Below are 16,429 nucleotides of genomic sequence, written 5' to 3' on the forward strand. Positions count from 1 at the left end.
ACAACAATAAAAATCTTAATAATACAGATGTTAAGATTAAATCTACAGCAATATAAAATAAAAATCAATCTTGTTAAATTTCTTGACAATTCATCAAGACTGTTTACTCCCAAAAAGTCAATAGGGTAAACTGGTCAAGTTAAAAAATTGACCAAGGTAGGACATAAGATAGGGACATCAACTCAATAGAAGAGTACTTTACAGACAATATTGTACTGCATATCAGAAGTGGAAAAGAAGAAGTCGTAGCTGTTCGCAACGTCAAGAATACATTATCCATTTGAACCTAAAAATTAGGAGAGAACAAAAATAAATTATGTAGAAAGTTGTATATACTTTTTCATGTATAGAGCGCGACCTGCGCTCAGATGAAGTATGTATAGAGCGCGACTTGCGTCTCAGGCATGATGATATCCAGTAGCTAGAGCGCGATCCGCGCTCGTCTCCAGTACAATAGAGCGCGATCCGCGCCTCGTGTTTCTCAAGTCACCGACTTGTTTTGTTTCTTTGTTTGTAATATCCATATAAACAATTGTAACCTCTTTAGAATTCAATCAAGTAAATATAGAACTGAATTGAATTGAATCTTCTGGTTCTACATGGTATCGGAGCCAAACCATTGAAATCTGCTGCGTATTACAACCATTAATCAAACCATCCTTGAATCCTTGAATCTCAAACCCAATTTTTTTTTTCCAAAACCTAAACCTAAAACCCAAATTTTTTGTTTTGTTTTTTTTTGTTTTTTTTTCTGCAATGGCTGAATCTGACAACAATTCCTCAAACGTCATACATCACCACTACACCCTACAAGACAACTCCGCATTCCCAAAAACTATTTCATTAGATGAGTCCAACCATACTATATGGGCTCCTCTCATGCGGATGCGTATTGGAGCAAGGAAAAAGATTGGTTTTTTGACTGGCGCAAAGGTTGAACCAAATATGACTTCGCCTGAATATGAAACTTGGGCAACAAATAATGAAAATGTGAAAAGTTGGCTTATTGATTCTATGGATATTTCTCTTATGATGAAATTATATTCCCTTCCGAATTTTTGAATTGAATCTGATGAAACTGCTTTTTGAATTGAATACGAAGTGCTTTGAAGTGAAGCAGAATGGGAGACCTATTCCTTCCTATTACAACGAATTGGTGGCCATGTTCCAAGAGATTGATCAAAGGGTGACATCCCATAATAACAATGTTGCAGCTGTAGTTCATGAGACGTCAACAATGACCAGATTGTGGGTTCATATGTTTTTGCGTGGATTAGATTAGGAGTATGATCAGGTGTGTGGAGAGATTCTTCGCAAGGAATCTAAATTTTCCTTGGAGCAAAGCTATGCTTACATTCGCAAGGTGCAATCGGAGAAACAGGCTATGGGGCGCTTTGTATCAACTGAATCCTCTGTCTTGGCTGTTCATAGCAAGACCATTACTCCACCCGATTTCTCTGGTCCTTTATGCCACCCTAAAGGTAAATCCAATCCTTATGCAGATAAAAAGTGCAGTGTTTGTGGAGAATTGGGTCATAGCAAGGAGAGATGTTATGAAGTGATTGGTTATCTTGATTGGTGGGACTTCGCAAAGAGGCCACGAAAGAATATAAGCAAAGCTGCCATTGCTAATGTTGTGCATGGACATCCAGACCATGCTTCGGCTAATGTAACTCAATCAGGTATGAATGGTAAGGTTATTTCGAATAGTACATGGATAATTGATTCAGGTGCATCTGACCATATGACAAATGACCCTAGCCTTGTGGAAAGTCTTAGAGATTCACCTCAAACCGCTGTTTCTATTGCAGATGGTACTCCAACTCTGGTTAGCGGAGAAGGTTCTATTATGTTATCTAAAACCCTCACTCTTGAATATGTCTTAGTTGTTCCATCCCTTGCTTATAACCTATTGTCTATTTGTCGAATCATTCTAGTACTTGCATGTACTGTGACGTTTTATCCATCCTTCTGTGTTTTTCAGGACATTCTGACTCGACAAGTCCTTGGTTATGGTGTTAGAAAGGGGAAAACTGTACTATCTGGACTTGACATAAACTGGAGAGAAACAGAAGAATTCTCTGGGGCAAGCTAATCATGTCAATAGGGTCGAGAATGCAAAAGAAGTTGTGTGGTTATGGCATCGTCGGTTATGTCATCTTTCGTTTAGTTATCTTAAGAGGTTGCAACCTTATTTATTTTCAGTTGTTAGTGATTCTGAGTTTCATTGTGACATTTGTGAACTGGCCAAGAGCCACCGTATTTCATATTCACCAAGTATTAATAGATGTTATCTTCCTTTTAAGAAAATTCACTCTGATGTTTGGGGTCCTGCCAAAGTTTCTTCTTTTTTCTGGAGTTTGCTATTATGTGACCTTTATTGATGATTGCATTCGCATGACTTAAGTGTCATTACTAAAACACAAAAGTTCGCTATTATGTATATGGGATGTTTACTGTTTTTTTCAAAATGGTGGCGACACAGTATCAACAATCTATCAGGGTCTTTCAGTATGATAATGGTGGCGAATTTGTGAATGGCCTCATGTTTGAATTTTGCCGATCAATTGGAATTCGTCATCAAACCTCCAATTCTGGTACCCCCAAACAAAATGGTTTAGCAGAACGGAAGAACAGGCAGTTCTTGGAAGTTGTTCGTGCTTCCTTGTTTGGCATGAATGTACCTCGATCCTATTCGGGTGAAGCAGTGAAATCAGCAGCCTATGTTATAAACCGTACTCCCTCATGGGTAATTGAGTTTTAGAATCCTTATCAAAAACTCCATACACTTTTGTCCATCCCATCCATGCCTAACTTGGAGCCTCGGGTGTTTGGATGTACAACTTATGTCCATATCCCACAACCAGAACGAAGTAAACTTGATCCTCGTGCGAAGAAGTGTATTTTTATGGGTTATACCGAGTTTTAGAAAGGGTATAGGTGTTATGATCCAATTACTGACAAGATGCATATATCTCTTGATGTCTCATTCCATGAATTCGACCCGTATTACTCAGGGGGAGTTTCCCAGTCTTCCCTTCAGGGGGAGAGTGACGGTGAAGGAAATCCTGATGTCTTTAGGGAATTGGAACACTTGGAGGAACGATTTGAAGTTCATGAAGTAGAAATTGATCCTGTAGCAGTAGAGACGGAAGCACATGATCCGGATGTATCTGAAACTGTAGTACACGACATTTCCCCTTATACATCAATAACTGAAGATCTCGATCAGAATGATCCGCCTCAGGTACCTCCTATAACCGTTACTGAATCTATTGGGTTAGAAAGTCTTGAACCTAGACAATCACAAAGAGCTAGTAAGGGAGTTCCTAAGAAACAATATGAACCAGACATCAAAGCCAATGCCAAATATCCTATAGCTAACTCTATGTCTAACCATAACCTTTTTGAGTCACATGCACTTGTTATAAATCAATTATCTACTGTATCTATTCCTAGTAACATGAAGGATGCTTTGAAAGATCCAAAATGGAAGAAAGAAATGAATGAAGAATTGGAAGCCTTTCAAAAGAATGTAACATGAGAGGTAGTTGATATGCCTGTTGGAATGAAGACTGTTGGATGTCATTGGGTATTTACTGTGAAACTTAATGCAGATGGAACTATTAATAGATATAAGGCGAGATTGGTTGCCAAGGGATACACACAACGTTATGGAATTGATTATGAGGAGACTTTCACACCTGTGGCCAAAATCAATACGGTCCGAATTTTAATTTCGCTTAGCTTGCAGCAAATAAAGATTGGCCCTTGCACTAGCTTGATGTGAATAATGCATTCCTAAATGGGAATTTGGAGGAAGAAGTTTACATGGATATGCCTCCAGGTGTGAAGAACCATCCCAAAGATGTTGGGAAGGTGTGTAAACTGAAGAAGGCTTTGTATAGCCTGAAACAGTCTCCAAGAGCTTGGTTTGGAAGACTTACACAGTCAATGAGAGTTTTTGGGTACAAATAGAGCAATTCTTACCATACCTTGTTTATCAAACATAAGGATGGTGAGATTACAACTTTAATTGTGTATGTTGATGACATGATCATTATAGGAGATGATCCAAAGGAAATAAATGAATTGCAGAAGTATTTGTCAAAAGAATTTGAAATGAAGGATCTAGGACAACTAAAGTATTTTCTGGATATTGAAGTTGCAAAGTCTAAAAAGGGAATTTCACTCTCACATAGGAAGTATGTCCTAGATTTGCTTGCTGAAACAAGAATGTTGGATTGCAAACCAATGGAGACACCCATTGAGATGAATCATGGACTCGCCATTCATCCTGATCAAGTTCCTACTGATAAAAGAAGGTATCAGCGTCTTGTAGGAAGGTTAATTTATCTATCTCATATTAGACCTGATATTGCTTATGCTGTGAGTGTGGTTAGTCAGTTTATGCATTGTCCTAGTGAAGAACATATGGATCACAAATGATCTCTTTAGATATCTTGAAGTATTTGAAAAAAGCACACGGCAAAGGTTTCTTTATTTGGAAAGTATGATGTATTGGATATTGTCGAATACAGATGCAGATTAAATTTGATAAACCGATAGATGTTCTACATCGGGATATTTCACTTTTGCCGGGAAATCTTGTAACTTGGCGTAGTAAGAAGCGAGAAAGTTGTTGCGGTCGAGTCGTCGAAGCTAAAATTTCGAGGTCTGGCACAGGGAGTATGTGAATTGTTATGGATCCTTACTGTCTTGATGGAATTGGGCTTCAAGCTTCAAAAGCCTATGGATTTACATTGTGATAATCAAGTCGCCATTCAAATTGCACATAACCCAGTTCAGCATGATCGAACAAAGCATGTGGAGGTTGATCGTCATTTTATTAAAGAAAATCTTGACATGAAGGTTATTCGTTTTCCGTTCGTAACCTTAGAGGAGTAATTAGCTGATGTTCTTACCAAAGGTGTATCTCACAAGGTGTTTGACAGCTCAGTTGACAAGTTGGGCATGAATACACTTTTTCATGTATAGAGCGCGACCTGCGCTCAGATGAAGCATGTATAGAGCACAACCTGCGCCTAAGGCATGACGATGTCCAGTAGTTAGAGCGCGACCCGCGTTCGTCTCCAGTACAAACAGAGTGCGACCCGCGCCTCGTGTTTCTCAAGTCACCTACTGTTTTGTTTCTTTGTTTGTAACCTCTATATAAATAATTATAACCTCTTTAGAATTCAATCAAGTAAATATAGAACTGAATTGAATTGAATCCTCTGGTTCTACAAATTACACATGAAAGTTCTAAATTACAAATCTACGTTTGGGACCTTGCAACAAAATTTATCATTTAATATCTGGTTCAAACTAACAAAACTACTTCTGTTTGGGCAATGGCCATATCCATTCCCCTATCTGTCAACTCCATACACAAACTCAACATTTATCTTCAACACAAAATTCAGTTAGCATAATTGGCATCTGTGCATACATTTTTGCTGGGGCTTATTGAAAAATTTATTGTGGGTTCCACCAACTATCTATGGGTAGTGAACTGAAAACCACAATTGTGAACATATATGAAATTGCATTATGATGTTTTTGTAAATATATGAAATCAATCGAGAAAATTACAAAATTTTAAGATTATAGAAAATTACCTTAGCTCTGTCTCCCAATAATGTTAGTTTGCTCAATCAAGGGAATACAGTGTAAAAAGACAGGAACGCTCGCAAAACTACCAATAAAAATTTATGCAACTTCCCTGTAGGTCCTCTAAGCTAAAAACACTACTACTTTTTCCTTTTCATCTTGCTTGACGTTGCTTGAGGCTTGAGCATATTTAGTCCCCTGATCATTCCGAAGAAAATAATTATCAGTGTTTACATTGCAAAATAGGGATATTAAATTTTGTTGCCGCCAAAAGTCCTTTTTTACATCACACATGACACATACGTACAAAAACTTATACCTGCAACCATTTATACATGGAGGCATCAATAGTTCCAGACTTCCACTTTCGGTGATTTCTTTGTTTTTAGGATGAGCAAACATAAATTTCACATATTACTAATTCTCATTATAAACAAAATCTTAGCGATCGTTTTTAAGTTTCTTATACGTACTCCGAGAATTATTTTCTTTTACATGGATTTGTAGACATAATTTCGTTACATACCTTGGAAATGTTCTGTGGTTGGGCATATATCCATAGCCCATTGAGGCCAGGAAGTGCGACATCAAGGGTAAAAAGAAAAATTGAAGTATATGCACATAGTATTTAGTACATAGGTGTCAAACTTATGTAGAGAATAAGATTGGCATTAAAAAATAAAAATAAATGAATTCCCTCAGCTGATTGTGATGTGTATAAACATAGTATAACACCCCGTCTTTTAATTGCTTTTCCTATAATAAATATTAATAATAATAATAATAATAATAATGTAATAGATAAAATAGAGATAGGATATCCAGTAGTTACGGATAAAAGCCCGTAAATAACTAGATAAGAGTTATCCTTATTTTTTGAGAAGTTAAATAAAAACTAGAAAATAGGGGTTTCTCACGTAGAGTTTTTAGGGAAAAACAAAACGAGAGTTTGAGAAAAAAAAAGGAGAGTTTTACTGAGAAAAAAAAGGGGGTTTGAACAAGAAAGATCGTCCGGTTATTTGCGACGGTGGACTTTCAGATCTTTAGGGGTTTTCTCGCTTAAGGAAAGTTTGCTCGGGTTTATAACTGTAAGTAGTCTGAAGTTTTTTTTGTTATATATGTTTATGCTATTCATCCCAGTAATACTGTTTTCTAGAATTGAGATAGTGTAAACCTCTGTTAATGGTGTCGACTGATATATACGAATGTCGCTATTCATTCCACAAAGATGTAAAACTCGTTAATGGTGCCGACTCTATTAGATACCATTACCATTATTTTTAAGTACTACAGTAAATCAATTCTGACAATTGGAGAGTTTAACTGTCAAAGACTTGACGAGGGTTGTTAATGGCGTCACCGCTATAACCAAATCGTCCAAAGTTTTGTTGTGTCGAAGTATGGGTTGTTTTGTTTTTATGAATGTTATACTGTTGGGATGGATGAACCGCGTGGAGTTGTGGACCATCCAAGTGAAGTAAGTAGAGGTGGTTGTTTTCCCATGGATGAGGGGAAGTCTTTGTGAAGCTTGAACGGCCATTAATGGCGTTCAAGCAAGAACCTAACCGCTTTAGTTTAATGCATTTTGTTGTTGCTTAACCGTTGTCGGGTTTGATTGTTTTGTTGTGAGGTTTTGTTAATGGTTGTTTGGGTCTTTGGAGAGGGATGATTGGAGCTCTGTAGAGCATCAATGGTGTCGATTTGGATTTTGCAAGATGATGAAATCGTGTTTTGTTAGTATAGATAGGTAGGGGTTTGACAAAGGATGCAAACCGCTGGGTTCCTTTTGTTTAGAGGTGGCCGGTGGTGGCTGTTATGGTGGTCGGTGGTGGCTGGAGAAAAGGAGTGAAGAAGATGAACAGTACACCACGATTTGGGCTTGGGCCAAATCGTGATGGGCTTATATGTTTTGTTTGGTTTTAAATTTTTGGACTTCACTTTAGACTATAGGCCTTAGGATTTGGGCTTTTGGGTTTTTTGGAGTTTAGGCTAGGTTGACCAATATTGACGGTTGACCAGAGTGGACTCTGACTTTGGCTATTGACCAGAGTGGACTCTGACTTTGACTTTGACCAGGGTTGACTTTGACCAGTTGACCCGAAAATTTGACTTTTTCCTAAAATTATGATTCGGTCTATTAGGATAAGTCTAGGACTATTAGCATGTTTGACTTAGGCTAAGACTTTTCTAAATATACTTGTGTACGTGTATTTACTGCTTGGTGATTTTTTAGTATTTTACGATACACAACGTTATGACACTTATACATCCATGAAATTAATAACGCGTAAACCAAAAATACTTGAATCAAGATATTCCTTCGTTCTCTAAAATAATATATACAATAAAGTTCAATAATGCGTAAACAAAATTTACCGCACCTTTTTAGAACTCTCCACGCCTCAAGTTTTGGAATTTAGTTTATGACTGATGAAGTCATATGTTAGGTGGGCATTTATTGAATGTGCCATAAATGGCTCGTTAATAATATATAAGTATTCATTGAATGTGCCATGAATGACCCGTGTATTCATTGAATGTGCCATGAATGACCGGATAGTTTGATCGCCCTAAAGAGGAACTAAGGTATTCGCCATGGGTTAGTTGTATTCCTTGAGTGTAACGGGAATGTATGATTGGGTATTCCTTGAATGTGGCAGGGAATGACCGGGGCATTCATTGAATGTGCCATGAATGGCCCGTTAGTGATATGATAGGTATTCCTTGAATGTGGCGGGAATAACCTAAGGTATTCATTGAATGTGCCATGAATGACCTGAGTTTCTGTGCCCAAAGAGGCTGTGAAATATGTGTAGAAAGCCCGAGATGGCTATGATATTGTGGTATTCGGTGGGAGAGAGGCACACGGGGAATGTGTGATTTGGCAAATGTGTGGGAGTGCAAATCGTGGAGTAGGTACTAAAAAGGGTGGGTGTATAAGAAAAGTAATTGATTAATTGATAAGAGAAATGGATTTGTTTATATACGAGTGTGCTTGAGTTTACCTTTTGAATACATATAGAATATCTACATATGTTATATATACAAGTTCTAACTTTCTTTTGCAGGAGGGTGGACTTAATAATATTTTGTGCAGGGACGCGGTCCTACCCTTATACAGCGGCGGATATCGGTAAGTGTAATTCAATTATTTAGATATTAAAAGGAGTTATTAGAATGAGTTAATAAAATGGAAGTTAATAAAAAGGAAGTTTTGCTTGGGAAGAAACTATGCCGGTTGAGATGACGGAACTAACTGTCTTCCAAGCTGAGAAAGATTAGGTTATGATAGATTTAAAGTGTTAGTTGAATAAGTAAAGTTTGAAATGTTTATATATATTTAGTCTACTCATACCAGCAAATTCCATTTGCTTATCCATGTTTGCTTTGTTTTGGCAACGTGGGTGTGTTCTTGGGAACATAGGTGGAAGGCAGTGGAACCGCGGCTTGTGATTGAGATTCTTGCCTGGAGCCGTCCGTTAGTTTTCTTTTAGGTCTGATTCCTATTGGAAGGATGTAATAACGTAGATTACCTTTTTCATGGCGTGAGAACATGGTAGTGAGGAATACTATTCTGAGAGTTTGTTTGATATTTTATTTGGAAGGATGTTATCTTAATAAAGAAGTTGCGGATAATTATTGGGATTATTTTATTTTAAGTTGTTTCTTTTATGACATGACTATTAGGGTTTGTATGTGTAGTATCCTCCGTCATAGTCTGAGTTTTTAAACAAGTTAACCTAGTGATGTTTGAGATATTTATATTTCAAATATTCACTTTGTTATTGTTTAGAAATTCGAGCTGTGACACATAGTAAATTGGTTGGAGGTGATAATAAAGGAAGATTGACCTGCCCATTAAGACAACAAAGACTGCTCGTCTCAGAAGGAAATAATTTTGCTCCGCAGTGACGATGCGTCTTGAAATTATGGAGTCGAAAGGGTTCAAAGTAAAGAGTGCCCACAAAATCCCTCGCACAGTTATGGTATGAATGCAACCTATCTTTTTTTTTTTAGAGTTAGATCTTGTACCAACACTGGACGAAGCTCTATCATGATTTCATTTAGCTGTTAGCAATATAATAAATGATTAGACAAAAAAAAATTAAAAAATCAATGTGAAGAAGGCATGTTGATCAGACAAATTTATATGATACTTGTACCTGTGGGTGCAGGTATCTCTGGGGCAGGAATGTATTCACTGTTCTTCAGACGTGTATTGGCGTCAGCTTCTTTCTCACCATTGATGTTCTCGACGAATGTGTGTCGTGTCGTTGCTGTCATCAACTATAGTAGAGTCTGGTAGGGAAGTATTGTCCATGATCGACATTTTGAATTAATTGGTGGGCAAGAGAATGCATACAATTAGAAATTAGAACACTCTCCAGTAGGAAAGAGTCGTCCATGATCGACATCGATCTTGAATTAATCGATGGCCAATAGAATACATACAATCAAAAATTAGAACAGTAACAAAAAAAAAAGCAATTGAACAATTAAATAATTAAACAATCAACTACACACTTAGGGTGTGTTTGGAAGTTTTCCTGTGAAATTGGAATTGAGAATATAATTCCAAGACTTACAATTTGAAGTAGTTAAAATTCCTCAAATTAGAATTCTTATGTTTGGTTGCACAACGGAATTCATTTCCAAATTCTACAGAATCTCAAATCAACTGTTTGGCCACTCAAAATTTCCAAACCAGAGTTGATATATTAAAAAAAAAATGTACTCTAAACCAACAGGTATACAGACCAAATTTATTATAAACTTTATTTTTGAATGTTTAAACCTCCTCTTAAAAGTAGTATTCTAAACATTGAGATGCATCATCAACCATTTTTTTTTTAAATCATCCGAAAGCCCATAAAAGACGTGTTCCTTAGTCTTATCAGCTGCAAGCAAGTCAACAACTCGTAGTGTTAGAGAACGATCAAAATCCGGAACTTTATTAACTTCTTGGCATAACTTGTTCACATCAACAGTGGGAAGATGTGCACGTGAGTTGGTCTCTACCTTATACTTCAATGTATCAGTCATGGAAGTCACAGCTGCGGCAATGGCATCACCTGTGCGAACTTTTTTATTTGCAGATTGTTTCCCATCCGAACCTCTTTTCAATTGCTTGTCACTTCCTTCATTTTTGCCATTAATGTCCTCATGGCCATCATTCTCATTGTTGCCATTGTTTTCAACTTCTTCTCTTGCTTTATCAAGTTCTCCTTTTGTGTTAGCACCAACTCTTTTTGCATTATTCTTCCCAACAATAGTTGCTAACTCATCATAGTTTGTGAGAGGCTTATACCTAAATCCTTTGGCATCGGGATGTGACTGCAAATTATTTAACCAATATTTAAGAAAAAACACCTTGACAATAAAAGGCAAATTTATATTACTAAAAAAATTACCTTAACATAGTTCTCCCAAACATCATCTTGCGATTGTCATCCCACCCGAATCCTAGTTGGTCTCGAAGCTCAGTCACGATATTAAAATTCTTAGTCCAAGTCTTTAAGCGAGCTTGAACATTATCCTTTGTCACTGCTTTTCCACATTTTTCTTTGATGGCATCAACAGTTACAGTCCAAACAACAAGCTTCCAACCTTGTCCAGATTTATTTCCCTTTTGAACTTGGTCAAGAAACGTCTTAGTTAATACACGATCCATCTCAATTGTCCAAACCACATAGTTTCCTTTTGCTTTGGTGCTTTTTGGTTGTTCAGGTGATTGATTGTTCTCCATTTCTAACAGTTTAGAAGTTACATACAAAAATTATCATTGAGTTCCCATGCAACATGATACAAATGCTTATTAATTAGAAATATAAAGAATAACATAAATTCAATCCAAGAAACATTGCAACAGACCAAACATAGATTAGAAAATAAAACATTCTCAAGTAGAAAAACTATAATACTAAGTCATTTAACGATTTTAATTCTCAAGTAGAAAAGCTATAAGACTAAGTCATCTAATGATTTCTCGACGCCATAAAGTCAGTAAACATTTGTTGTGCCATCTGGTCCCTCATTACATTCCAATCATCATTGCCATAACTAATTTCAGTGATCAACTCATTTGTCTCTGGCCCTAAGATTTCCAACTCAATATCAACCTCAGCTAATAAAGAATCATCTGGATCTATGGTCATTATATAATTGTGAACATCATAACAAGCAAGCACAATCTTCACTTGCATCTCAAAACTATAAAATGGATCACTTCTTAGTATCGCCCATCGTTTTTTTATCAATCCAAATGTCATTTCGATCACATTGTGTAGCGATGAATGCCTATGATTGAATAGTTCCTTAAAATTTTGTGGTCTTCTGCCTCCCCTCCATTCATTGAGATGGTAGCGAACACCACGATACGGGGCAAGAAATCCAGGGGCATTGACATATCCCGCATCCACAAGGTAATAGTTACCTATTTAAAATGACAACACTTCATTAGTCGATCTATTTCTAATCAATATGTATATCGTCCTTTAATAGCAATTGGTAAAGAACATACCAATTGGAATAGGGAGTGGATCCTGCCTCCGTAATGCAGATTGTAGTACTCTACTATTTGCCGCAGATCCTTCCCAACCGGCTAAAACGTATGTGAACTTCATGTCCATTGTACATGCACCTAAGACATTTTGTGAAATTTGTTTCTTCCTATTACGATAAGCTCCTTGTTCTGCAAGTGGGACTTTTGCAGGGACATAAGTTCCATCTAGTGTTCCCATGCAATCCTAATATCCCGTGTTGAAAAGTTTTAGATGGATAAGAACAAAACTTTTTGTTCCCACAAATAACACATATTTAAAAAATATAAATTTACCTTAAAATATGTAAATCTTGGATTCTCGGCAATTTGTGGATATGGAAGTCCCCCAGGTCGTCTAACAAGATACTTATACACACGTATTATTGCATTTAAAACTCGCTTAAAATAACGATGAACAATTTCCCCAGAACGATTAAAACCAAATTTTACTACTCGATTTCTTACATCGATCATGTGCAATGATATGTAAAAAATATGCAATCTGTTCCTCTAGAGAGACAAACTTTGAATCTTGTATTCCTCCTTTTCAACGCAAAAAATCACACAAACTAAGAAATTGGATTTTATTCATCCGTAACATGTTGCGACAATTGTTTTATCATTCCCATTAGTCAACCTATTCATAAACTTCTCTCTTTCAATATCAAGATTGAATGTAGGAAATTTATCTATATATGTATCGTGGTACCATCCTACAGCACACAACGTTGTAGTCACACATGTAGCTACAACAACATCCATACTCTCATCGTCAGTATCGTATGTATGATCTTCCATCCATATTACAAGCATCAAATTATTCATCAATACATACATGCAAATAAAATGCATAAAAACATTTACTTAATAAGCATTGCAACAGTAAGCCATCAACAATGAGGAACCCTTTAATTTTACATGGTCGTGTTTACTGTGACACTTGCAAATGTGGTTTTGAAACCCCCGTCACTACATACATCGCAGGTATACTATACTGATTTCAGATCTGACTATTATAGATTGATTAAGGCAAAGTATTTGAGTTTAGATCTGCCAACCCTTAATCCACAAACCGAAACCTATGATACATATTTTTTATTATGGATCTTGTAGCATTTTATTATAAATGAATATAATTTAGTAGCGACTCATAATACTCGTGTTTTAATTTCTTTGCAGTCGTATAAAATTATAAACACGGATCTTCCTGTTGAAGTCTTGCTGAGATCGTTCCAAGTGATATCACTTTTAAACATGAAAATAAGGTTACTGAGCTTTGTAGAATCACTAAATGCCTGATCTTGTCTATAACTATAGTTGCATACACAAATGCATAATATTTATTGCTGGGTACTAAAATACTTATTCCAATAAGGCAGACAATCTCGTTGTTGACACACTAAAATACTAAAATGATCTGTAAAAAAGAGAAAATGTTACATGTGGGTGGAACGTATATTAAATTTTTACTGAAAATATTCTTCACATATGCTAGGAGCTGGTTTTGTCTTTCAAAATTGATTTTGATGATTATGGTATTTCCAGAGGCTAGGATCAGGGTAGAGTGCAAGCTAAGAGACACCCTACGGTGGTTTACACGATCTTGAAAATAAAGCGGTGATGCACTCAAGTGGAGCATATGAAGTTTAAAATTTATTCCAATAAGGATGACCATGATGATCACCGTGTGAATTAGTGCTTATCAACAACCCTCAAAAAGACGATTACTGTGCATTAGCCATGCCTGGACGTGAGAGGGCTCGTGTGATTCTTACAAACAACAATGGGATCAACTCAAACAATCGTTTTGCCAACAACTTGGGATTCATCAAGGATGAGCCTTTGGCAGCACGTGCCCAAGTTCTCAAGTTATACGAGGGCGACGAGGTGTAGAATAAATTGGTTTTGTTCGGCAGCAGTACTTGTTGGTGTTGAACATGTCTGGATTCTCAACTTTATTGTTATGAGATTCTAATATTTGTTGTTTTCGTGACTCACAAGTCGCCATTTACATGTCAAGAATTTCAATGAAGTCACTTTTACTTGTTTATTGGTCATGTTCATTTAAGATGATTCCAGATTAAACCTTATGTTCAAAACAGTAAGCCATTGATACATAATCAAGAGAACTAGAAATTTAATATAAAGCATAAAAAGTAGAAAGAAAAAAGATAAGAATTATAGAACTGTGCAAACAACAACAACAAGAATAATGAGGGATGAGAGATGAAAAACCAACCTAAATAAGTGAGAGAGTGCACACTTTGGACGAGTTTCAGAGAAAAAATGGATGAGTTTTCGACTAGTGTTGGTAGAGAGTGGGATGTACGAGAGGTTTTAAAGAAGTAGAAAATATATCTTACCCGATAATTTTTCACCCGCAAGGAACTGTGGAATACGGAAATCTCAAGTTTCTGCCCCCCCATCGAAACTTGCGATTCCTTTATTTTGTGGTTTTGGAGTTTCCATTCTAGCGCACAAAAGGTTGCCAAACAAGGTAACTCCTAATTCTTGGAAATATATTATGAATTCTCCCCTCAAATCCAGCATTCCAAACACACCCTTAAACAAATAGATGGGTAATAGAATGAAAAAATACAAATAGTTATTAACAACATCAAAACAATGAACAGTTTAAATAACTCAAAAATTCACTTTGTTGTTTGCTAGAATTCTGGGCGTTAGTGAAACAAACGCAATACCACTGCCCAAGTATATATAATTACATCGATATAATTATTTAAGATTCCAAGGCACTTCAAAACTACAAATTCTATTAAGAGTTGTCCATGATTGGCAAGAGAATGCATCCAATTAGATTAGTTACAGTTACATATATTTAAGTAAATTAATGAGTAAGTATAAATAAAATGAAAAAAGAGGAAATGGAACCTTGTGAACAATTGACGAAGTAGAAATAACTTATAGAGAGATTCACACTGTTGAGCATCAGAGTTCTAGATATCCAATTCTATTTCAAAATTCAAATGAAAAAACCCCAATTGAACTAAAAAAAAACAGAGAATGAGCCAAGAGAGTGAGTAGAGAGAAAAAGGGTGGGCGACCAAGAGGAAAAATCATCGAGAAATGTTTAGAACTTTTTTTTAAAGTGACGAATATGCAATCAAATCGGAGAGGGCGGGGGAGAGAAAGGGTGGGTGAGTTTGAAGCTTAGAGCGAAAATGGGGAGACCGAGAGAGAGAAGAAAAATTCGAGAATTGTTGAGAAGTTTCGTTAAGTGAACGAAATGACCAAAATGCCCCTATGTCCACACACATTCACTATTCACCTCGTTTTTCTATATATTAAAGATTTAAAATAAAAAACCTTGTACCGAGTAGGGGTGCCAATGGGTCGGTTTTGGGTTGGGTCTTAGGGGTTTGGGTTTGGGTTTTACTATTTGTGGTTCTATTAGTTTCGGTTCTCAACGGTTTTAGTATGAAAATTATAGAATCAAATCCAAAACCATAAAAACCCATAGTTTTTTATCGGTTTCGGTTCTAATTCGGGTCTTTATTATTTGTTATGATTATTAAACAATTTCAATCATTTAAACACTAAAACTTGTTTTTATTTTTATTTTTTCTTTTCCTACATGATAATATTTTATGTATAATTACTTAATTAGTGATGTATTAACAATCATATTTATATAAATTTATGAACATGTATCAATCATACACGTTAAAACATTTATTATTCATGTGATAGTACGTTTCAACCTTTGATATAGAAATTAAAATAATCAAATATCTAATCTTAAAAATTTGATTTTTTTTATGTGCATACACATATATTTGTTTCCTTGTATTAACTCGATCGTGTACACGTGCACTCACATATATTTGTTACCTTGATATATTTTACGTGCATACACATATATTTGTACATGTATATTAACTCGTATTTTAAATCGAACATGCGAGTACATGCGTCTTACAATTACATCTCATCACTAATTTTTAACATGAACACTATATATTGGTTTATAATAAGTGCGTGTACCACAATATATCAAGCATGTGTATCATATTTAAATATACACGTGCATAAGTTAATAGATATAAAATGTATTAGTTAATTCATAATATACACGTTGATATTATTATTAGCATCTATGATACACTTGTTTAACATATAGTTATAAAATATACATTTAACAACACACATTCATTATTATGCTATATATATTTAATAGATTTTTACACGTAAAAAATATATTTTATATTATAATGTATGAGTTTGATTATCTTAAATGTAATATAATACTAAATT

General features: G+C 35.7%; 1 protein-coding gene across 1 annotated transcript; it reads left to right on the plus strand.

Annotated features, from left to right (window-relative positions):
* Positions 1-756: 756 nt before the first annotated feature.
* LOC147485603 (uncharacterized) lies at positions 757-14,156 on the plus strand. Its single transcript, XM_086573560.1, has 11 exons — positions 757-990; positions 1,103-1,186; positions 1,283-1,828; positions 1,985-2,086; positions 2,486-2,749; positions 2,930-3,247; positions 4,129-4,398; positions 4,542-4,689; positions 5,070-5,107; positions 13,042-13,138; positions 13,851-14,156. The coding sequence occupies exons 1-11, from the start codon at positions 757-759 to the stop codon at positions 14,045-14,047; spliced, it is 2,298 nt and encodes a 765-aa protein (XP_086429686.1). The 3' UTR covers positions 14,048-14,156.
* Positions 14,157-16,429: the final 2,273 nt, after the last annotated feature.

The sequence above is a fragment of the Coptis chinensis genome, chromosome 7, assembly GCF_015680905.1.
Source record: "Coptis chinensis isolate HL-2020 chromosome 7, ASM1568090v1, whole genome shotgun sequence".
In the NCBI taxonomy this organism is placed as follows: Eukaryota; Viridiplantae; Streptophyta; class Magnoliopsida; order Ranunculales; family Ranunculaceae; genus Coptis; species Coptis chinensis.